Source organism: Bombus vancouverensis, chromosome 15 (assembly GCF_051014615.1).
Source record: "Bombus vancouverensis nearcticus chromosome 15, iyBomVanc1_principal, whole genome shotgun sequence".
In the NCBI taxonomy this organism is placed as follows: domain Eukaryota; kingdom Metazoa; phylum Arthropoda; class Insecta; order Hymenoptera; family Apidae; genus Bombus; species Bombus vancouverensis.
Genome location: NC_134925.1, coordinates 10,166,129 through 10,190,058, shown reverse-complemented (window position 1 = coordinate 10,190,058; position 23,930 = coordinate 10,166,129). Strand labels below are relative to the sequence as shown.

The window sequence follows — 23,930 nt, the reverse complement described above, 5'->3', positions numbered from 1 at the left end:
AATTTGATATTTACGTTATATTTTTATAATATAAATTTATATAAGAAATAGGAGTTGAATATATAGGAATCCAACAAAAAAAATCGAATGCATTTGAAAACAAAACTGTATCTTTATTTTGCGGATATAATAATATGTTGATAAATATTTGACTCTTTTTTTGGATACACATTTTTATCGACATGCTTTTTATCAATTCTATAATTATACAATATAGATTATACAATGTTGCTGAAACTATGTGCAATGTGCAGTTCCCTGCTATACACCAATACAGAGCATTTTGGTTTAGTATTAATGTGTATGCCTTTTTTTGGATAATATTTTGATTTATCAAGGAATAATGTGCAGAAAGAGATAACTGAATATCTTTTTCTGCATCATGATTTTGGCAAAATTTTGCTATTGATGTGAGCAATATACACTTATTTTTATTTATAGGCACACTATTACATAATGTTAATCGACTAAAAGTCAGTTTACAAATATAACACACATAAATAGTTGTTATTTTTTAATTTTTCTTTCACATGCTTCACTAATATTTATATCTTCACTTAGTAAGATACAATTTCTGTTGTGAAAATAACATAAAATTGTTATGGGTATAAACTCACAGTTAGTGATATCTATAATTTCTATAAAATACTGTAAATATAAATAAATTTCAATAAGTACTTTAAATTGCTGTTAATAGAATGCATAATGACTAAATGGATTGTAAAAATATTGTCTGTAATATTCATCGAAAATTAAAAATAAATTGGGAATAAAGAACTAAGCAATAAAGAAAAAAAACAATAAAAGAACAATAAATGCTACACAATACATGACACTATATGGTCTATCTATTGTAATTTAAAGGTATGCATTGTCTAAATACATTAATGTTAATTGTAACATAATGTGTTAATATGAGTATATGGAGCTTAAAGTTATATTGTATATTTCGTACGAATGTAAAATATTCCATAAAATTGCCCAAAACATTTAAACATATTTTATGTAAATACTCAAACATATTTACATAAAATTCCTTAAATAATAAATATATATTTATATAAAAATTAAAATCTGAATGACTTCTTTTAAATCTGAAGCTCATATTACATTAAAATGAATATTCTTTTGTAATGAAAATGCATAAGCTACATTTCATACTTTGAAATTATAGTATCTCATTCAGTTTTTGAATAATTAATATTTACAAATAATGGTAGTAATTGCTTTCAATTTCTTACGTATTTTTAAAAGCTACTTGAAAGGATTATTGAAATATTTATAAGTTTAAAAAATATGGCAGTAATGGTCTATCTATTAAATTTTAAGAAAAAATAACGATACGCTGCAATAATTTATATCTAGAATTATAAATTTCATCACTCTATCCAAGTAATTCTATACTGTAGACTTGTTCTGCTTTTAAGAGTGAGTACATGAATTGAATTTTATTTGTCAAGAAAACCAATACTAAATTTTTTTTAGAATATCTAATTACTTTGCACATTTAACGGCTGATTATACATTTATGATTTTTTTATTAGAGATTTTTTGAAATTTAGAAAAACTTCTATTCGTAAAATACTATTTTAAACTATTAACTATTTGAAACTTAAGATATGTACAAATGTTGAACATTAAATTTTATATCTGACACACACTCTTTTGTATAATAAAAATATAGTAATTGAGAAAAACAAATGGAATAAAAGCACACATTAGGCATATATCGTTAAAATATCGAACTCTTTGCAATTCACTATTTGTCTACAGGGATTGTGTTATCGCTCAACATTTCTTTTTTTTTTCTAAGAAACACATAACTATTCATGTTGTACATACATCATAAATGAAAGAAGATTTATAAACAAAGTAAATTTCTGTTTTAAACCGAAAGTTAAATTAATTGCATTTCACTATAGCAAATAAATTTAAATGAACATATAATTTGAATTTTGCTATAGAAATCATATCTATTTCTTATTAAAATGCAATTTTTTAAATACGATTAAACACAGTTTATAAATTTTTTAAGGCACTGAATAAAAATACATAGTATTTTTATACCATATATACCGAGAATTTCATAATTCATTACAAATGGGAACAATTTGTTCCTTCTATTTACACTATTCACATTTGTGTAAGGAATATGATTTAACGAATACAAGATAACTGAAAAATGACGTGTCGTTTCAAAGAACTCTATGTGTCTAAAGAATATATTAAATTATACATTCAGAGTTCTTTTAACCTTCTAATGTAACACGTTCTTAATCAAATACATCCTTGAATAAAGTTTGTTGACTTGATGGTGTAAGAAATGTAAAAAACTAATTGTAGTTATACAACTGCATTTAAATTTGGCTACTTTGTTTTTAAATTTTTAAAAACTTCATTTGCTTTGTGGGGCATAAGCATAACAACAGGATTATTCATATGTAATCATTAAGAAATGTCATATAAATGTGTATTTCATCAATATGAAATGCACATATCATTAAGTATCGTTCTTATGAGGAAATGCATGGTATAGTGATATTTACAAATGTTCAAGAAGAATAGTTGAAAAATATATATGCATTTTGTGATAAACAATAGAAAATGAAGTTTGCTATAATAACGAGAATAAACAATCTTCAGTAAGTGTTCCGCTCTTTTAAAATATAAAATATCTATAAAAAATTATGCAACATTTATTGATTAAAAGTGTATTAAATTTTAATTACGTATGAAATTGTTTACGTAGACTACAAGAAGAGTCAAATGTAGATATATGAGTATCTGAAATTTTGGCAACTTTCCCTGAGCGTACTAACTTTATATATGTAGAACATAGTGGGTGGTTTCCACAAACCCAAATATTTGAAACTTAAAATACACAAGATCAACTATCAATTTGTTTCGCGATAAATATTTAAGTAATTTGTTAAGTACCTAATGCCATGATAGCATTGTATGTCATAGAGGTTTTTCCTGCTCTTCGTTGTTTAATACCTGCAGTGTTAATGTCGACTCACTAAATGCTGTCGACTATTTTCCGAACGTTAAGAGTCTTCTTGCTTAGGCAGGAGATTCGTTCTTTCTTCTTCTTCGATTAATTTTTTTGCTGATATAGCTCTGTTTGCTTCTTGACGAGCCAGAATCTCTGTATTTAAATCTAACTTAGGTTGTGCCTGACCAGGACTGATTATTGTTGTCTAGAATACATGTATGAAGTCATTACTTTTTAGTATAATTTTTTACATTCTATAAAATTAAAATAATGAAATTATGATAATAAAAAGTCAACCTTTACTGGTGAATTTTTAAGTTTTCCATTATGATCACTATATAATGAGATGAATTTCGAATGTGTAATTGGATTAGCACTGACTGGAGCGGGTGAAGTTGGAGCAGTTGCACTGTGAATAGGAGATTGCACATTATCTTTTTCTTTCTCTTTCTCCTTCTCCTTTTTACTTTCTTTTTCTTTGTCAACAGGCAATATCGGAGATTCTGGCATACTACGATCATCTTCATCCAAAGAATGTAGTAACTAAGAATTATGAAATTATTATATAATATAAATTTGATCATATTTTTAAGACCATTAATATCATGCAATTAACCTTTTCTACTTCGTCGTCAAATTGTTGTTCCTGACCGGGTAATGAATCTTTCTGACTTCTTTCTAGAAGTGTGGCTCGTTTCGCAGCCAAATATAAAGATCTTTTAATTTTGACGTAAAACACTTCCGTGACTGCCCGTACCGTATAGTCAGGAACGAATGTATACCGTAACATAGAATCTAAATTGATCGATTGTATACTTCCCACCGTTTGAGGATTTGTATTGGTAGGTGACTCAGCTGAAAAATTACATATAAGTCCATGAACATGCTGAATATTTTAGACATAAGGAGCAATCTTAACATAAATTTTACCAATTCCAACATTGACAGTAAGTGCTTGAGAACCAAAATACGTAAACGGGCCGCTTTCGAACATCATATTCTCTTTTCCAACTGTAACTTCAACTCGACCTTCTAAGATTAAGACGAAGTAGTCGACCGCTTTTCCTTGTTGATAAATTACCGCTACGGGATCATTTCTTGCTTTTTCGCGTGATTTCACTTTGATGTGATAAATAATATCTTGTTTAAGTAAACGACGCAAAATAGTTTCCGATATTGTATCGGGCTTAAAAGCATCTACAGCTGTGGATCATATATTACACTCAGATACATTTTAACAGCACTAAAATAATGTTTTATATAAATTTCATATTTTCTTAAATCAAAACACTTCTTCCTACTTGTAGACAAATACTGAAACATAGCCAATGTTAATTGAGGCGATATATGAATTCGTTGATTTTCTTTCTTCTCTGCAAACACGGTGAAATCTTGTATTTTATGTCTAGCTTGTCTTCTGCGCTTAGATTTATTATCCGCTGCAAGAAAACATTATTAATGTTAATTGCATTCATGCATATACAATATAGCGCATTTTTCATACAGGTGACTTACTAAAGACGTCAGTTTCATCCATGATCTCAGCTTGAATTAATTCTTCTATAACATCTTCTAATGTAACCAATCCTATTACTTCATAAAAAGGATCGCCTTCGCCTTCGTTATTAACCCTTTGAACAAATGCCATGTGTCCTTTATGACCTAAAATAAGTGTAGGTTAGATAGATTTTTACTTTTACAAGAGATACATTAAACGATCCAATGACATAGATTAGTTTGAAAGATATAAACCTTCTTTAAATTGTTTAAACATAATGTCTAGCGTAACATCTTCAAAAATGAAGTTACATGGATTTTGATAAAATTGACATAAAGTTTTTAGTGGCATATTATCATCTGGATCAACAAATGCGAGATCTTTAATATAAAGCATTGTAACAATATTTGTTCTTGCACCTTCATATACTGGTATACGAGAAAAACCTAAAAAGTAACAATAATAAATGATGTAAACTGTACATGTATATGTATTATTATTTGTAAAAACAATATTCTATATTCTATTGATAAACATATAAGTAATGCAAAATTTAAACCTGATTTCATAATTTCTGATACTGTCTCAAAATCTAAAATGGCATTATAATCCAACATATATACATCCTCAATTTTTGTCATTACATCCTTAACAGTTTTTTTTCGCAACTCTAATGCCCCAGCAATAATGTTCACTTCATCTTTTTCTAAATCATTATATCCTGTTGTTACCTACAGATAACAATACAGAATAACACACTTATATATTATACGTATAATTCACATATACTGATATGAAATCTTTGATAATGTTATTAGATTACATGAATAACACACTTGATAAAATTAATGGATATTAATTAAATATATTATTTATCTTTATATTAATGCACATATATATAGAAGATAAATTCAACTTAAATTGGCACAGTATAAGAGTGTAAGGTTATCTTATTTAAGTTTCATGATGATAAGTAATCTAACATATACGCTGAACAGTATAAAAACTCCAAACAAACGTCAGTAGATCTATATCTTACCTACATATGATTGAATTTAGATGTTAGTATAATTATCTGTCCTATCCATACGCATTCTGATAAGATCCATACAGGAAAAAATTTGAAAAGGAGTTTTGATAATATATACTTCAAATTGCAAACAGAAAAGATCATATTCAGAATATAGGAAGCTAAAAGAGAAAATTATAACAGTTGCTTCGTTACCCCATACCTTTACAAGTTCCTTTAACCGCTCACGATTATATACATTGCCAATTTCTTCTCCAAGAAGGAAATCTAAAAGTTTGCTGATAGGATAACTCATTGGAAATGTTAATACCATAGTTAATTTGGTAATGTAAATAGTTTTTGCTCCAATACACAATCCATGTCTACTGCAAATAGCCTAAAGGTATAAAGTAATTTCCCTAATTATTAAATTATCTCTAAAATTTAAAAGTTATGTTTTTATCCAATGTTTCCATTGAAAATAAAATATATACTCTTGCAAATATACTTACTTGTGGCGAAATTTCACCAAAAATTACAATAGCTAAAGTAGAGCAAATAACAGCAACTAATCCAGAAGTTAAATCATCTAACAAAATAGTAAAGATCGAATTCACCAAAACATTGGAGAATAAAATTGAGCATAACAAATAATTCCCATGATTTCTCACTGGTTGTATTGTTCTTGCATATTGTTTTTCCTTTAATACATGAATTATCGAATGAAATTGTTATAAAATTAAATAATTGAAATAACTCCAAGTAGTAGAAAGTAAGGTACCTTTTCTGTTCCAGTATTACAAAGTATCTTCAACTCAGTTCTGTCCATTGCCATTAATCCCAAATTTAAACCAGAAAATAGAGCAGAAAAAGTAAGACACATGAAAATAATTACAATACTAAGCCAAAGTGGTAAAAATTTTTCATATGTATATATCTGTAAAAATAAATATTTCTAATATATTGATTAATGGTTAATGGTATTTTGTTTTTATTATATTTTATTACTTACAGTTTGCCATGATTCAGTGCCTTGATGTCTAAAGAGTAAAGTGTTTGGATCTGCCTCTCCATATACTGGTTGTTTTACACATATGAAGAAAGGTGAACCAAGAGGTAATACCACATCAATAGTTGCAGTGTTATTTCTTACATTTTGTACCTGTATCAATCATATTTTTAAAAAATTATTTATGGTATAAACATTTTCTAACATGTAAGATAGAAATGCTTACTAAAAATTCATTGGTTTTAATCTTATCGCAGATACTACCCCTTTTGGCTGGTTCATCAGTAAAAGTAATCAAAGTACCTTCTGTGAAACCAAAACCAAATAATCTTATGACTGCCTTACTGCCAGCAAGTATCTCTGGAATACCATCTTCCCTATAACTAGGATCCTTTGCTGATGTCTCTATTCTCAGACCCTCAATAAACACATCTGTATGAATTTGCCGAGTAAATAGATTTTCGGGGTCATCATTGACAGTACGTAATAAATTCAAAGTGTCACGTCTTGTACGAAAATATTTTCTGGGAATAAGTGACATAAAACAATAGATTAAATTAATCTTTATTTAAAAAAAGAAAAAGAATTAAGAATTATTAGAATTAACAAGAAGTAATTTTAAGAATTGTTCCAAAGTTTATTTAATAAGAAACGTCTTTGTTAGTTTTTTTAAAAGTAAAATTAATGTTTTAATTAAAAGAATTATAAATTTAACATATCTGATGTATAAGCAAAGTTAAAATTATTAATTAATCTTTAGAATTAATTGACCTTTATGCAAACAATTAATTAAACTTGCTTATATTTGAATGTTTAAATACGAAATTGTGAATAGAATCAGATAAACATGTTACTTTATGACGTTACATAGTAGCAAAATAATGATGTTTCATATGTACATATAATTATAGCATTATAGGAGAAGTCTCTTGCCGTCGATAATATCGGGATTTCCGCTTTCGTAAAAAATGGTGCCAAGTCATACGATAAATGTCTATTATTTATATGGCAAGAAAATTCTCTTTAATGATGCTCGGATAAAGACAAGTTATCTAATATTTAACTTACTTTGATTGTATTGGAGACCTGATAGTAAAATTGCTTCCAAGATTGGTCCATATTTCACCGAATATGCTGACGATCTTTAGACAGAAATAGATCGTAGTAACCTTAAAATTAGGAACTTTGTCGAACTTATATATCGCACGACTGCCATTCGGTGAGATCCAAATTGCACTTAATTTGTTTTCTGAATCGCAGTTATCAATTGTACGTGACCAGAGTAATGAGACATTATTCTCGAGGCCGGTGCCAAGAATTTCAATCAAGAAACTTGAACTAGAAGACACGTTCTCTCCCGTAAAAGATTTTTTCCTGATTAAGACATCCACTGACTTGACACTTAAATTATCAGATACTTTCACTTTTGTAAATGTATTAACGGTTACTAAATTGGATGTCACAAAAACAAGTAATAAAAGAGCTGCCGGTGTGCTTGAGCAGACAACATGTTGCGCCATCATGCGACAAGTGCACCGTGACAACTTCATACAGTCCTCAGTTAGTACTGCATTTATAATATCGTATCGTCACAATACGCTTGCGTATTATCACAGATCAACCATAGTATAGATTTTACATCTTATAGAATTTAACCGTTTATGATTCGCGGTATTTTTGAACTTTCATTTTGGTTATTTTCGTCAGTTACTGTTGCCAAGTTAATATCCGCTATTTCAATATTTTAGCGGCAAGCTAACACAATAACATATTTATTAAATATATGTATATACTATAAATATATGTATATACTATATGATATATTATATTATATCACATACGAAATATAATATCTCGAGTTACACTCGACGATTCATTCATTCACATATAGAACCTTAAAGGGTTAATATTATACCAACTGATATACCATTTTTGGAAGAAGTTAAAAGTTTTATTTTCTCCTATTTTTAGTGTTTGCCAATTTACAAAGATGACGAGATGCTAACGCTAAAAAGATGTGGTTTATTCTGGAGAAAAGATTACAAATGGAAAGTCTGTGTCGCGCGGTTAGGGTTTGCTTTTTTGACTGACGAGGTTTGGAGGCGCTTTTGTAGTTCGTGACGTGGCGCCACTCATGGGTTGATTGTGAAGTTGGTCGAGGGGGCGCCACATAATCTTTCTATTTTGGCGGGAAATAAGTTACGTTTGCATATATGTTTTGTTAATGTGTGAAATGTTTGATAATAGACCTTAATGGATTTTGAGAAAGTTTCATAAATTTTGACGCTAATATAAAGTTACTCTGTTGTTAAATTTTATTCCGTTTTTGCTGTACATAATGCCGACCGGTTAGTATTCTTTGATAAATTAATATCTTGAAATGTCATTTATGAAATCAAAGAGGTTATTTTGAAACGTTGAGTTAAAATTACACTAATAATTTCTTTTAAATCTTTTAGCAACGTCTACATTTGTACAAGAGATAGTTAACGTTATTAAGAGATTCAAGTTCGAGGAATTAGAATTATCAGTAGCGCCAGTTTTTCCAGAAATATCGTGGAATAATATAAGATCCGAATTAATTAAACATCACAAAAATTTTACATCACACAATGTAGCAGAAGTTATTAAAATGGTTGTCATCGTAAGTTTTATGTACAGGCATACAATCTTATTAATTTTATTTACTGTTATATATTGCGTTTCTTTTATTTTTTATTATAGGAAGAAAAAGTTACGGAGAAAATTTTAAGAGATCGTTTATCAACACTACGATTAGTTGGTAAGACACACAAAATTCAATCATAGACTTTATTTATTTTATAGACTGATGTAATGAAATTTTTATATTTCAGATATAAGCTGGCACAGTAATAAAAGAATGTGGTATGGCTATATATTAATAGGATCTGATAAAACTGTAAATTATTTCATAAACAGAGAAATTCAAAATAATATGCAAGATAATTTTGATTCATTAAATATGAAAATTAATGTAAAGATATATACACATAATGATATTACATATATGTCTTTAACAGCAACGAAATATAAAAATAAAAAAGGAAAAGAAAATCGACGTGCAATTTCACACGTTTTTGCTTTATTTATGGGCCAAAAATATTTTTTTTCTACCAAAAAAACTATTTCATCTGATATTTTAAATACTGTAGTAAGAAGTTTGGGTTATAAAAACTCTAAAAGATTTAAATTGATGGGTAGAGATCTTAAATCTTTGAGCAAATTATGTTGGAAGAGGAAAGAAGGAACAATGAATTCTGAAAATATTAATAAAACTGTGGTATATGAAGATGGTGTTCTTGATAGAAAGTAACATATCTTTCAAAAATTTATATGTAAAATGAAACTTAAAAGTTCTAAAGAAAAGTAATATCACATATCATATATATCCTATAGGAAGACGGGCATAGACTTTACTCAACAAAAGCAGCGGGTAAAGTATGCAGAAAAATGTTTTGGTGATAATCCTCCTACCTTAGAAGTACTTGTTGTAAATGGGCCTAGTATGCCTCTGTCACATGAAGGTGTATCAAAAGAATTACCAAATGAAAACATGCAAATAGCGTGAGTCCTTTTTAAATAAAATCATATGATTTAATATTTTATAGTTTTAACAAAATTCTATTTTTTTATGTATTTAAATGTATTTCAGATGGGAATTTCGCAGTCACAACATTGTTGCATGTTTAACAAAGTTAATAGAACGACGTATATTGGTTACACCAGTGCCTCATTACATATCAAATTTAATGACATTAGGAAGAAATGTATTAACACTTAAGAAGGATTAATAATTAATATTTAAATGTCATATTATACTGGTATGGAGCTAATGCGAGCAAAGCTTGCCTATTACTTCAATGATCTTGTAATTATTCAAATTCTAAGAGACGAATTAGTAAAAACGTATTACCATGATATATAGACATAATTTATTTATTTTTTTTAATGTTTTTGTTATTGATTTTGACCAATTTTTTAATATCTTTAAATAATTGTTACGTATAAAAAAATGTAATTTTCATATGTCTAAAAATAAAGAAACATAGTACATTTTTCATTTTCTTTTTCAAACGTTTTATATTAGTCTCATTAATTAACAAGGTTAAAAGAAAGCTTATGATGTAGGATACATGAAAAGTGAGATGTTATTTAAAGTACAATAAAAGTATATTAAAAGATTCTATAAATTAATATACTAGTTATATTAATTTACTATTATATTAATATACCAGTTATATTTACATTTATATATGTATATGTATGTACATATATATTACAATATATAATATCAGGATAGAATATTTTCACATACATACAATTTATTTGATACTTACAATACAATAAAACGGCTTATAAATAAAAAGCTTTTATAGATAAATATAATGTGTCTTTTAATTATGTAAGTAATATCGAAGTTAAATATTAAATATTAAATATTTTATTTTTAAATGTATTATGGAGAATTAGTATATAGAAATACTGTCTACTAATTGATTTCTTGTAACGAAATGTGTTGTTTTATTTGTAAATATGTTTAGAAAGAGGTAAAACCAGATAAAGAATTATATCTGTAAATAGTTCCGATTTTATATTTAATGTTTATACGTAATTACTAATATTATGAGCTAGTAAAATAACATTACCTATATAAATGCAAGTAAATTGAAGTGTATATATATTATGATATATATGAATATTAAAAAATTTACTTATATGCATGTATATTATAAAAATTCGTATTTTCAGCTGGAAATGTCGTCATCGTCTATTTCATCTTCTGATGTTAAATCTGGATCATTAACTTGTGATAAGCACTTATTACAATAGCAATGAAATAAATATAAAGAGCTTAAGGCTTTCTGTCGAGAATGTCTACTTCTTTCTAGACAACATTCATCAAGGTAACTTATGCATATTTCTTCTTCAGGATGAATATCACGTATAGCTTTTAGAACCAATACATTGTTTGAATAAGGAAATTCCACAACTGCGTTTGGTACACAACTATGATTTATTGATGATTGAAAGATATAAAGACCAGAACCTTCATTGTTTAAAAAAAAAGCTACCGCTAAAAAAGATAACATTAATGATAAAATAAAATTTATACTTGTACAATTTATGTAACAAACATAAATTCATATTAAAATCAGAAAAACTTACCTTCTTCCATATCATCATAAATTCGATCTATTAATTTATCAACTTGGATTCTTTCATCTCTTGGTAATTCCAAAGCAGATACATTTTTAACCCAACGACTAAATGCACTAGTTCCAATTCCCTGACCATTTGTACCTACTAAAGCTAATAGACTTTTAAAACCTTCTGGTGTAAACCACTGTAAATTAAAATTTCAACAATTTATTTTATAATATAGCATATTTTGAATTATATTTACGCTACATACATGTTCTGTAAATTCTGTATTTACGGCTTTCTGCATCATTTGTCTGAGCACTTCAATTTGTCCAATAAACTTTTCTCCTAGTAATTTGTGTGCAATTTCATGCGTATCATTAACTGTACGATGACAAAATTGTGAGAAAGTTGAAAGCATTTCTTCTTTATTATCAGCTTGATTAACAAGAGCTACCATTTTAATTAATAACATCGCTGTTGCTGATTCTGGTGGGTAATGCATTTGCTTCCATGTTTCATTTAATTGCACCAAGGGATGAGACTCATCCTTTTCTCTTGATTGTAAACATATTGTACAATGATATCTAAAATTTTTACATTTCATACAGTTATATATAATGTTCTTAATGTTAATATTAAATTTATGGAATTGTAATATTACCTTAAAAAAGCATCATTCTGGCATTCAATACTACAATATTTTGTGCCACATTCAGGACATTCTGTAATCAAATCTTTTTTTGTTTCGCAGCATTCTGGATAAGGTAAAATAATTGCTGAGTTTCCAGTCAATCTACGTACATTTTCTTCAGCAGTTTCTAAAGGTTTTAAACAATTGTCACAAGCTAAGTATCCATAGTCTAAGTTCCATGAGAATTGACAACAAATTATAGGTTTTTCTTCTAGAATTGTATCTCCATATTTAAATGAACGTACAGCAAAAAGACCCTTGCCCTGTAAAACATTTATAATTATTTTACTTTTAATAATAATCAATATTTAGATTCCTATATTAATAAATGTAAGGAAAGTTTCGTATGTCTTTCTCTTTTAAGTTAATAATTAGAAACGCACAAATTTTTATATAAAATAATGATTAATTACATGTGTACTGTTATACCTTTTCATTGTTAATTAATCTGATCTGAAAGTCATTGGAATCCATTGTAACTTGATCCCTGACAAAAAAATCACATTAATTTCTAACCTTTAAATGCACGTCTGTAATTGTTACAATGACACCACTATAGTCAAATTGTAATTACAGAAACTCTGAACAGTTATTTATAATAGTAAAGAATATTATACATTGAGGTGATTCTGGGTTGATTGTATTTTTGTTTAAAATTTGAAACTGAAATTTCTTTGTTATTCATTTAAACGATTATTATACAATTCAACATGAAATTGTTACTGACTTACATAGTACTTATAACACTTCCGTAAAGGCAAGCTTCGGATCATTTTGCACATAAGTTACTTGTTCAGAATCGTTTGAAATTTGCTTGGTAAAGTAGGTTTAAAAGAAGTTGGACTCATTTTATTGGATCACAAAATATAATGAACGGAGCGATGGCCATGGTAAGTTAATTACTTCTGCAATTATTATTTCTGCAAGAAATATTGAATTGATAGAAGTAACAAATTTTTCGGATCATAATGGCGGTTGTAAAATGCTTGTAATGTACATACTTATGATTAATACTTTCGAAGTATTCAATCAAATCTATGATAGTAATATATTTCTACAATATTTTACTAACATCCTGTTAATAATAATTCAATATATAATGAATACAATTATTAACTTTTTTTCTTTTTAGTTTTGTTTTTAAGTTATATTATTTTAACATAGATTCATTAAAGATATGTTTATATTTTTTCTTGAATTCCTTTTCACATAATTGTAAAATATGTTTTCTTTTACTATAATGACTATAATGGATGTTATTATATTTAAAATTATATTATTATGTTTATATTATTAGAACTAATAAAAATGATATTATAGTAGTTCAATAAATAAGCAACGTAAAAACTTTCTTTTATTAGTAATCACTAATTTTTATCGTAAAATCTAATAGATGTTTTATATGTTCTTAGGCACCAACATCCAATAATGTGGAACCTCCAAACAAGAAACCTAGAGTTGAAGGTACATTGCTAATATTCCCAAATAAATGTATATCTCTAATGTACACTAATAAACTATACAATTAAGCGTACAACTGGAAAAGACGGTGAACACAGAAGCAACAGCAAGCATAATATATTTCTAAGCAAAGGAAATGATGAAGAAAAACATATATTATTTATTTAGGACAATCAGGTGCTAGCTTTCTATTAAACTGCTGGCAAGCTATAAGTGTTGAGTGGTCTATTGCAGTTTCAGAATATATTTTGGTAGGCTAGGGTGATAGGTGATCGTTGGCCCTCAATAAAACTAATGTATGGTTGTCCTTCTGTTCTGAGATGTTACAGCGGAGAGACAGTACAGAATCTGTGGCCTACGACTGAGCTGTGATCATGAGCGTGCGCCAAACAAAGAAAGAGAACGCTACATTCGTTGAACAGAACAAATCAGAGTTTTGCAAACTCCCACTGACACAGCATCTATTGTCGAGTACCAAATATGATGCGTATGTTAGATAGGTCAGCATTTTAGGGTAATTTTCTTTCATCCTAATTATAAGCTTCTAATTTATTTTATTAAAGTAAAAATAATTGTTTGAATATGTTTTATTTGAAACATTGATGTACTAAATTTTGTTTTATTTCATATCTTCCTTTTTACTTCAATGTCCTTTTTTGCTATAATGTAAATAATTTCTTTGATCCCCGATTTAATTTTTAAGTGCAAAAAAATAAGGCAGAAGCTTATAAATAGGAGATGCAATGGCGATGTATGTCTTTTAAGATTTTCTTAATCACATTTATATTATTACATAAAGATGAGGTAATTTGTTCGTTTATTAAAGAAGAGACATATACCTGTTATAAACAAAAAGAATGTTATTAGAACAGGGTGCACATCACAAGCAAAGTATATTTTTACGAAGGTCGATCGCGATAAATTTTTTTTTATTAATTAGGATCGCCATTGCTATACAGAACATGTTAGGGTTAATTACGTGATAGGTTGGAGAAGGCAAACTGTAAGAAAATGGCGCAGAAAATGCACTGAGAGTATTCTCCTTTGCTTTGTGCTTACAGATTTGTGCGTCGCCTCAATCTCGGATAGTATGCGCACAACCATCATTGCTCAGCCCAGAACACGGTTAGCTGTTAATCAAATGATTGAACAAAGCTAATAGTATTAATTCGTGAAACTGCAAAAGTCATAAAAGAGAAAAAGAAACGTTTCAACGTGTTCTGATTTCTGTTTCAGAGACTAGCAGACCAAATTGGTTATGATCATACGAAACCTAATCTAGTTATTGGTAGTCTTTTTTTGGGGCTGATAGTGTAAACAGTAATGAAATTTAAATGTGAAAACTCTGTTAATTGAATAATTGCAATGATTTCTCTTCAATTTTGATATTGTTTTTAGCATACTCTTGACGTTATTTCTCTTCTAAAATATAAAATAACTTTTATTTTAATGGCGTGAAAAAAAAGAAGGAAATGTATTTCTATTTCAAAATACATTTGTATGAGTATATACATGTAATTGTGTACATACATTACTTTATATACAAGAATAACGTTACTGTTCTTGATTGTTTTAATTTCTTTGAACTTACAGTTTGGAGGACGATCCTATCGCAGTGGGAATTGCTGTACGACATCGTTACTTTTTCCGTCTCTTTTTAAGTCATTTCTTTCACTTTTTATCCATTTTAAAGACTTTATAGAGATATATAAAACTTAAGAAAATTATACAGTATACTTGTATACCAAATATTAAATATATTGAATTGAATATTAGTTACATGTATAATTCAAATTCTGTTTAATTTTAATGAATAAGAAAACTAAAAATTAAGAAATCGAATCAAATGAATTGTTCTGGTACCTCTATCATCGCAAAAAAAAGTAAAAAAGAGTCAAAGCAAATATTAGACAACAGTTTTTAAAAAGTTCGTATGTGTGTGTGATGGTGGAAGTACTGAATGTAATATGTATTATATTTCATCTTTGTCTAATGCCAACTTTCTTCGTAGGGAATGCATCAGAGTTCTTGCCCGGCCCTATATATGATCTCAATCAAATAAAACAAGTTGTTGCTGGTATGTAGTATTACAATATTATTTCATTTTTTAGAAAAAATATAAGCTATTAAAGTAATTTAAATAAAATATTTAAGATTTATATATGATGTTTATAAAGAAATTGTGACAATTAAAATTTGTTGCTCCAATTAAAGTAATATTGAGAGTCAATAATAATTTAGTGAACAAATAGCTGATAAGATCTGAAAGAACATTATTGTTTTAAAACATGTATTAATGAAGCATGTCTTATTTTACATATAATATTTATTTTGTTACAGGACCTGGAGCTAAATATCTTACATTACCTGGCATTCTAGGTGCGGGTCTTCCAAAAATTACATCTGAACAACAGGATACAGTAAATAGAGCAAAAAAGTATGCAATGGAACAAAGCATCAAAATGGTTTTAATGAAGCAGACTCTCGCGCATCAACAGCAGGTAATTTTTTAACATGACGCTAATAAACTTTACTCGCCTAACATACATTTTACATTCCATTGTACATTCATAGATTTCTATATTGAAAAAATATCTATCTATTCTTTTATTACCATTGATTTGTTTGAATAAGAATGATCAGTAATGTGTTAAAAATTCCATTCATATCAACGGAATTAATAAAACAATTAACATATACAGGGTGGTTGGTAACTGGTGGTACAAGCGGAAAGGGGGTGATTCTACGCGAAAAAAGAAGTCGAAAATATAGAATAAAAATTTTTCGTTTGAGACTTTGGTTTCGAGAAAATCGACTTTGAATTTTCGCTCGGTACGCGTGCGGTACGTTATAACGGATGTCATTGTAGATCATTGTCTCGATGGAAAAATTAAAAAAAAAATTTTATTCTATATTTTCAACTTCCTTTTTCGCGTAAAATCACCCCCTTTCCGCTTGTACCACCAATTACCAATCACCTTGTATATAATCAACAATGAAAATGGTATATAGTAAATCAATCTTCTATTAAATTTGTAATATTTAATTGAATGTTGATTGTTTATACTTTATAGGAATGAACAATGGAATTAATGTATACATTTATGAAATGATACATTAAAATTATGGGGTTCTTTTTTGTCTCAAAAAATGCTATTTATTAAAAGATGGATTTACATTTCTTCCTCTATTTAGCTCTTTGCCAGTTATATAACAAAAATTGAGAGAAATATGTCTATAGCGTTTTAAGCTGATGTTTGTCCTTACAATTTAGCTCGCCCCGCCGAGTAATCTTTAATTTGATCCTAAATATATTAACCTGTGTTCGTTATGACGAGCGAGTAAAGTCAAAAAATATAACAGAAATTAAAAACGAACACTGGAACCTAACTCTGATCGGTTGATTTTTTCTCCCCGCAGAAGAATAAGTTGGTCCTGCGGCAGCAAGTTTTATTGCTAATGTGCAGGTTAGTGTCAACCAAGTCAAGACAGAAACGATACGAAACCGCCTTACAATCAAACACTCCTAAACGTTTTCCTGAGTTACTACTGTAAGCGAAGGTTAGATATCTTGAGAATAGTAGTCGGCGGGAGCAGAGCTGTACCAGCGCGAAGGAGGACAAGTTTTTGTGCATGAATCTCTGGATGATTTGAGAAAAATAATCAATATAAACTTTCGAGCTCAACTATTCTTTTTCTCTTTGCTGCAAAGATACTGTACTTATATTTAGAATACAATGTTAAAAATTTGAATTATTTTTTGACTTGACTTTGTTGAAGATACTACATTTAGATTATTATTCAATGAGTTTATTATGAAAATACTTGCAGTTCACATGTTGCTTTGATCTGTAGTTTTGAGTGTAGTATCAAGATTTTAACTTTGATTAATTCCTTAATCAAAGGTTAAGGTAAGAGTAGTTGAGTAACGAAGGTGGAATGGTAAAAGAGCTTGGGGGATTTTTGAGATGAATGAGACATGGTGTATGTAAGGGGGAGGGATATCAATAGAAGGCCTATGGTCCTTTGTGTTACAGCAAATGGCTAGTCAACGGAATCAGGTGCAGAGACAGCAGGCTCTCGCCCTCATGTGCAGGTTTGTTTGTTCTTTGTCTTAGCCCTCCAAATTTCGTCTTCGATACTCGCCGTTTTAAATAGAAAATACATTCTAAATTTAATTGTGTATAGGCTAAAAGCTTCCATTCGTCATTCAGATTAGATTTTGATAAATTTTAATTATTTAGAATAAAATTATATATACGTTCTTTCTACTGTTAAGAATTTTAAATCATTCGAGTACAGTATTATGAACTTCATTTGTAATTCTTTCAATTATATATATATATACTGTCCCAAATTGGAAATTCAAGTTTTTCAATAAATTTCTGTTTAGTAAAATCATGTTATAGTCACTTATAACGGATATATTTTTATATGATATATTTATATTTCAAGTATTGTCGAAGTATTGTGCTTTATTTAGTATATATATATATTTAGATTGGCAATATTTTTTTAAATAACAATTCCTTTACACATTTTTTTTTAGAAGAACCTTCAAAAATTTGTTCTGCTTTTTTTTTCCTTTTTATTTGATTATGATAGGATACGATTGTGAGTATCTTAATGAATTAGGATATAATTGAACAGTAATGTCTCGGTTTAATATAACGAAGGGCGACTATCACCTAAAATAAAATTCCTATATGACAGGGTATATGTGGGCAGCATCAGTTTTGAATTAAAAGAGGACACGATTAGGCAAGCTTTCTTGCCTTTTGGTCCTATAAAATCAATCAACATGTCTTGGGATCCAGTTACACAGAAGCACAAAGGATTCGCATTCGTCGAATACGAGATACCTGAAGCAGCACAACTTGCTTTGGAACAAATGAATGGTGTCATGATTGGTGGACGTAACATCAAGGTAGCAGGACGTACCTATATAACGAATTTCCTGTCCCCCAGCAATCCTATCATCCCGCCGGAGGTCGGCAAATTTTTATTTAGCCTTATCCAATTTGAAATTCCTTTTGATTGAATTGCATTATATTTAGAAAATGTACTTCGGTCAAAAAAATCTTGTTAAACTCTTTAACGATTCCATTAGATTCTTACCGTAGATTTTAAAATCTCTTATGATACTACTTTTTTTTTTTGATATTTTTACGAACATAACAATGAGTTCTAGCATTATTTTAGACAAATATGTGTTTTGGTAGGAAAGATTTATTTGTATAAAAATTAATACTTTTTATTAGTAAAATTATTATTAACACGTCAAAAGTTGTGTTTGAATAAAGAATATAGTTCCTGGACCTAATCCTATTTTTATACTTCTCTTTTTGTAATTAAAATATTAATATTTGACAGATTCGTTACAAATACTTTTCTTTTAATAGTCGAAAGTATTAGTTATGAATTTTTATTTTTCTTCAGGTTGTGGGGCGTCCGTCGAATATGCCCCAAGCCCAGTCTGTTATTGATGAAATTACAGAAGAAAGTAAACACTATAATCGAATTTATATTGCATCAATCCATCAAGATTTAACCGAGGATGATATTAAATCCGTGTTTGAAGCGTTTGGACCGATTACATATTGTAAATTGGCACAAGGCAGCTCGCCCCATCGACATAAAGGTTACGGTTTTATTGAATACGAAACAATGCAGGCCGCGTTAGAAGCTATCGCATCAATGAATTTATTTGACTTGGGTGGGCAATACTTGCGAGTAGGCAGAGCTATTACTCCACCAAATGCTCTTATGGGTCCGCCAAGTGGAACTAGTATGATGCCTACCGCTGCTGCGGTTGCAGCTGCAGCTGCAACTGCAAAAATTCAGGCAATGGATGCTGTAGCTAGTAATGCAGTTGCTCTTGGTTTGACCAAGCTTGGAGCAGCTGCCCCGCCGATTTTGAATCAAGGTATGAGTTAATAGTGATTGAGGAAATTTTAGAATCTGAAATTTTCTTTGAAGTCATTATGAACATGAATTTTATACACAGCTTTGCCTGGTATAGTAAGACCCACTATTGCCCCAGCGACAATGATGGCACCGCCAACTATAGCAACGGTAGCACCTGTTATACCTCCGCCTGGTATAGCTATACCGCAAACTTTAACTCGGCCTCCTGCGATAATTCAACCGATACCTGGACAGCCAGTTGTTATACCTCCTCCAGCTGTTGTAGCACCTACAATAGTAGGAACTCCAGTCGTAAGATTTTCATTTATTATTCTATTCATACGTTGAAAAGTTACAATATTTAAATTATTTGAAATGTGGCTAGATACCTGTTACAACTACGACGAATTCCGATATTATGAGACGGGCACAAGAACAAGCAGCTCATCAAAAACAACAGGAAGAATTACAGAAGAAATTGTTAGAGGAGACAGAACCCCAAACATTACAGCAACAAGAAAATATGTCGATCAAAGGACAAAGTGCGCGTCATCTTGTTATGCAGAAACTTATGCGCAAAGTTGAATCCCGTGTTGTTATTTTACGAAACATGGTAGCCCCAGAAGATGTAGATGAAAGTTTACAAGAAGAAATTCAAGATGAATGTTCTAAATTTGGAGTTGTAGAAAGAGTTATTATTTATAATGAACGACAATCGGAAGATGACGAAGATGCAGAAGTTATCGTAAAAATATTTGTTGAATTTTCTCAAATGAGTGGTAAGTTTATAACGAATTATTGTTTTCTAATTAATTAAGTGTGAATTTTAATTTGATATTGATATTAAATAATCATTTTAGAAGCGGAACGTGCAAGGGATTCTTTGAATGGTCGTTATTTCGGTGGACGTTTAGTGAAGGGAGAATTATATGATCAAGCTTTATTTGATAATAGTGACTTTTCTGGTTGATCATAAGATACTTATTATCTGTTGAATTCGTCAGTTTCTTTGGAACAAAAGAAAAGTTATACTATCGTTGAGTGATATTCCGTGCGTCTAATCGAAAGTACATAATACATCTTTTGAAGTTTCAACACTTATAGTCTATCTTCTGACTAAGAAGTCTAGCTTTTAATTTTTATCTACATTTTTGTAGACTTTAAATTAATAGATCAGTCAAAACTATTATCATTACTTAGTAAGATAATAGTTTTAAAAAATCGTTTTAACACTTAGCCAACCGCGCGCGTCACAGCGAGCTATACGTTTCTCACCGCGCTCGAACAAGTTAACCTATACGCTGTCCACCGCGCATGTTTCCAAGGTAATGATTTTATTTAACGATTTCACATATTGTTTATACAAAACATCAAATTAAAAGTATATATTAAAAGTATAAAAAAATATAGGTAACATTAAAAACATTAAAGGTGATTAACCCTTTCGCTACGGGCGGCTTCTCCGCCGCGGCATTCCCGCTGAACGAGTCGCCGCGCCAAAACAGAGCATAGTACGCGAGAAAGATCATAAACGCGGCCGCGTTTACGTCTCACTGCAAACCGAGCTGCTCTGACGGTGTTTTTCGAAGAAAAAAACTTTCCTCAAAACAGAGTATTTATAACTTCTTAATAATATAATATAATATGATATGATACTAATAGCTTTTAATAATGGTATTGCGTGTAGTATTTTTCGAAACATGGTGTTACACATTGGCCAACATCGCAAATCTGGCACTGGTATCGCGATTCGCTCCACAGTTTCCATCAATCGATTATAATCGAAAACACACTTTGGTTTTTTTAATCATTTTCTGCGTGCGATAATGACGTTTCGAAACTCTTCATTGTGAAAAGAGGACAACATATACATTGCCCTCTTGTCACACCGTTTTATTGTTAATAAAAGGCTTGAGGATGTACAATACTCGTCGTATGTATAATACGCGGCATCTTACGCAGAGTGACTATAGTCGCCCGTAGTACGTCAGTGGTATCTTACGCAGAGCGATTGTAGTCGCCTGTAGTACGTCAGTGGTATCTTACGCAGAGCGATTGTAGTCGCCCGTAGTATGTCAGTGGCATTTTACGGAGAGCGACTGTAGTCGCCCGTAATAGCGAAAGGGTTAAACATAAATAACACAACTTGAACGTGAAATTAAAAATTCATGATGCATTTTAATATTTTTTTACAATGTGGTATCGTTCGATTATAGCTTTATGTAGTCATAATGGATATTGTAACTTTTTAATTAATTTTAATATCACTAAATTGGTGTATTTTATTATATACTGTATTTTATAAAAGCAGAAAAAGTGGCGCAATCAATTGGGAACAATTTCAGGTGAACAATAACTGATAATAACAAAAAAAAAGAAGAGAACGCGTTGCAAAAGTCAAAAGGAGAGATCTTCCCGGTCGGTCACACAGATATCCCTATTCGGTTGGCTAAATGTTAAAGTATAAGTTGGAAATAACTATTGAATGGAAGATTTGCAATTGGATCACTATTATTACTTCTGTATAAAACGGATATTTTATTTAAATTCAGTAGCAGACTAATTTTTGTTCAGAGAGGGCTAATTTACAGAAGAATATAAGTACATATGCAGAAAAATAGCATATTAATAAATTGTTTTATTCATAGACTATAAACAAATGATATACACATTTAAATTATATGTCGTACTACAAGTATATGTTATAATAAAGTTTGTACATATTTACTAGATATTCCATTAATTTTAACATCCTAAAAGCGTATATATAATTAAATTAAATCTCAGATATTTTATTTATGTCTATTTATCTTTTTCGTGCTTTTGTTCATCATATTTTATCTTATAATCTTGACCATAATTTTTATACTCCTCATAAACTGGAAATGGTACACGTTCTCCTTCGTTAATTTGCTTTTGCTTTTGTAATCCATTACTTACATGTTTTGTTTCTAGTTCTGCAGCATTTCGTTTTTTGATCATTTGTAATTGATAATTTTGTCTTATTTCTTCTTCTGACGGTGGATCTTTTCGACGATATCTTAACCATGCCTCCCATTCTACTGGTACTTCTTGCGTGTTATCATCTTTATTTACAGGTACGAAATATCGAGGTAAGTTCTTTCTCCTTGATCTTGGGTTTTCAATTTCGTAATATTTTGTACCATAATAATCTTCACCAATTAGCTTATGTTGGGTTGGTTTAAATGATGCAATAAAATTTTTTAAAATAATTCGAAACAAACCTCTTTCTTTTCCAGACATTTGAACTTCACCTTACACACTGTAAAAATTAAAGTTGTTAAAACGTAATTTAATGAAAATGATGATATTTATATCATACATTTTTAATATCTTTATTTATTAAATAAGTACAAGTAATGCTTTAATTTAGCTTTCATTAAGCAACAGTTAATTAGGAACATATATAATAGTTATTTACAACATTTATATACACAAACAGTTTTTTAGTATGAAGAACTACATGGAAACAAAGAGTACCTTCCACAGGGTATGTAGAGATATTTATTCAGATAAATACAAACAAGTATTTAATTAAATTAAACAATGGAAAAAGATTACATCGATTATTGCAACGGTTTGTTGTGCATACGCACAGCGTACAGTGAAAACATGACCAAGGTGAAAATATAAACTGGTATTTCTGTGAGTTATGTTGGTAATCTTGAGTCCGAAAATTTCATGGACAATTTCTATGTCCATGAAAAATTTACATACTGTATTATTTATTTCTAATCTAGTACTAATTTGTAAACGAAGTTTTCTCCTTGACAATGATAACATTTAGAATTATTAATTTTTTAATTTTATATCATATTTTAACTTTATACATTTAGGAATTAAGCTTTTAAAGTGAAGAAAACATTTTACTTACATATTAATAAACATACATGTTAATAAAAGAAAGATTCTTATTTCTATTTCGTACCTATCTGGTTTTCTAAAACTTTCTTTTCTTGTATTCTAACAAATTTTATGAATATAAAATAATTATCTTTTAATATGAAAGCTAACACAACTGGTAAATACTATTTATAGAAAGAATTTTATCTCTAAATACGTTGTAAATGAAGCATTATAATATAATAGTACTATGGTTAAGCATAATATTAATTTGATGACATTTTGTGCTAAAACAAACTTGTTTCACAACATTTAATAAGATTATATATT

The 23,930-nt window shown here is 29.2% G+C and overlaps 5 protein-coding genes across 18 annotated transcripts; 2 read left to right on the top strand and 3 right to left on the bottom strand.

Annotated features, from left to right (window-relative positions):
• Positions 1-92: 92 nt before the first annotated feature.
• Positions 93-8,081, bottom strand: uex (metal transporter uex). 2 transcript variants are annotated; one of them, XM_033350436.2, is made up of 14 exons: positions 7,580-8,081; positions 6,738-7,035; positions 6,515-6,664; positions 6,284-6,439; positions 6,015-6,203; positions 5,726-5,899; positions 5,053-5,224; positions 4,748-4,939; positions 4,511-4,657; positions 4,297-4,434; positions 3,926-4,198; positions 3,612-3,850; positions 3,377-3,538; positions 93-3,200 (listed from the first exon to the last, which is right to left on the bottom strand). In XM_033350436.2, exons 1-14 carry the CDS (start codon positions 8,059-8,061, stop codon positions 3,048-3,050), a joined length of 2,925 nt encoding a protein of 974 aa, XP_033206327.2. In that variant the 5' UTR covers positions 8,062-8,081; the 3' UTR covers positions 93-3,047. The 2 variants fall into 2 exon arrangements, with proteins under 2 accessions (XP_033206327.2, XP_033206326.2); XM_033350435.2 differs by having other exon boundaries at positions 3,293-3,538; positions 7,580-8,080.
• LOC117166315 (uncharacterized) lies at positions 7,937-11,418 on the top strand. Its single transcript, XM_033350184.2, has 8 exons — positions 7,937-8,071; positions 8,483-8,859; positions 8,971-9,155; positions 9,236-9,293; positions 9,367-9,841; positions 9,929-10,096; positions 10,185-10,353; positions 11,282-11,418. The coding sequence occupies exons 2-7, from the start codon at positions 8,850-8,852 to the stop codon at positions 10,321-10,323; spliced, it is 1,035 nt and encodes a 344-aa protein (XP_033206075.1). The 5' UTR covers positions 7,937-8,071; positions 8,483-8,849; the 3' UTR covers positions 10,324-10,353; positions 11,282-11,418.
• Smyd5 (SET and MYND domain containing, class 5) lies at positions 10,453-12,942 on the bottom strand. Its single transcript, XM_033349878.2, has 5 exons — positions 12,798-12,942; positions 12,339-12,631; positions 11,946-12,261; positions 11,699-11,876; positions 10,453-11,606 (listed from the first exon to the last, which is right to left on the bottom strand). The coding sequence occupies exons 1-5, from the start codon at positions 12,840-12,842 to the stop codon at positions 11,278-11,280; spliced, it is 1,161 nt and encodes a 386-aa protein (XP_033205769.1). The 5' UTR covers positions 12,843-12,942; the 3' UTR covers positions 10,453-11,277.
• A 157-nt stretch (positions 12,943-13,099) lies between these two features.
• hfp (Poly(U)-binding-splicing factor hfp) lies at positions 13,100-22,463 on the top strand. 11 transcript variants are annotated; one of them, XR_013060167.1, is made up of 12 exons: positions 13,100-13,258; positions 13,781-13,832; positions 14,891-14,954; positions 15,841-15,906; positions 16,170-16,330; positions 17,867-17,925; positions 18,543-18,756; positions 19,269-19,755; positions 19,837-20,048; positions 20,122-20,515; positions 20,597-21,061; positions 22,082-22,463. XR_013060167.1 is itself a non-coding variant. In XM_076624877.1 (12 exons), the coding sequence occupies exons 6-12, from the start codon at positions 16,274-16,276 to the stop codon at positions 20,704-20,706; spliced, it is 1,533 nt and encodes a 510-aa protein (XP_076480992.1). In that variant the 5' UTR covers positions 13,100-13,258; positions 13,781-13,832; positions 14,150-14,329; positions 14,891-15,456; positions 15,841-15,906; positions 16,170-16,273; the 3' UTR covers positions 20,707-21,122. The 11 variants fall into 11 exon arrangements, 10 of the variants coding, with proteins under 10 accessions (XP_076480992.1, XP_076480991.1, XP_033205668.1 ...); XM_076624877.1 differs by lacking the exon at positions 22,082-22,463 and adding an exon at positions 14,150-14,329 and having other exon boundaries at positions 14,891-15,456; positions 20,597-21,122; XM_076624876.1 differs by lacking the exon at positions 22,082-22,463 and adding an exon at positions 14,150-14,329 and having other exon boundaries at positions 14,891-15,756; positions 20,597-21,122.
• Positions 22,355-23,398, bottom strand: LOC117166142 (NADH dehydrogenase [ubiquinone] 1 alpha subcomplex assembly factor 2). Of its 3 annotated transcripts, XM_033349887.2 has the most exons (3): positions 23,238-23,398; positions 22,677-23,019; positions 22,355-22,615 (listed from the first exon to the last, which is right to left on the bottom strand). In XM_033349887.2, the coding sequence occupies exons 2-3, from the start codon at positions 22,998-23,000 to the stop codon at positions 22,574-22,576; spliced, it is 366 nt and encodes a 121-aa protein (XP_033205778.1). In that variant the 5' UTR covers positions 23,001-23,019; positions 23,238-23,398; the 3' UTR covers positions 22,355-22,573. The 3 variants fall into 3 exon arrangements, with proteins under 3 accessions (XP_033205778.1, XP_033205774.1, XP_033205777.1); XM_033349883.2 differs by having other exon boundaries at positions 22,355-23,019; XM_033349886.2 differs by lacking the exon at positions 23,238-23,398 and adding an exon at positions 23,080-23,228 and having other exon boundaries at positions 22,355-23,019.
• Positions 23,399-23,930: the final 532 nt, after the last annotated feature.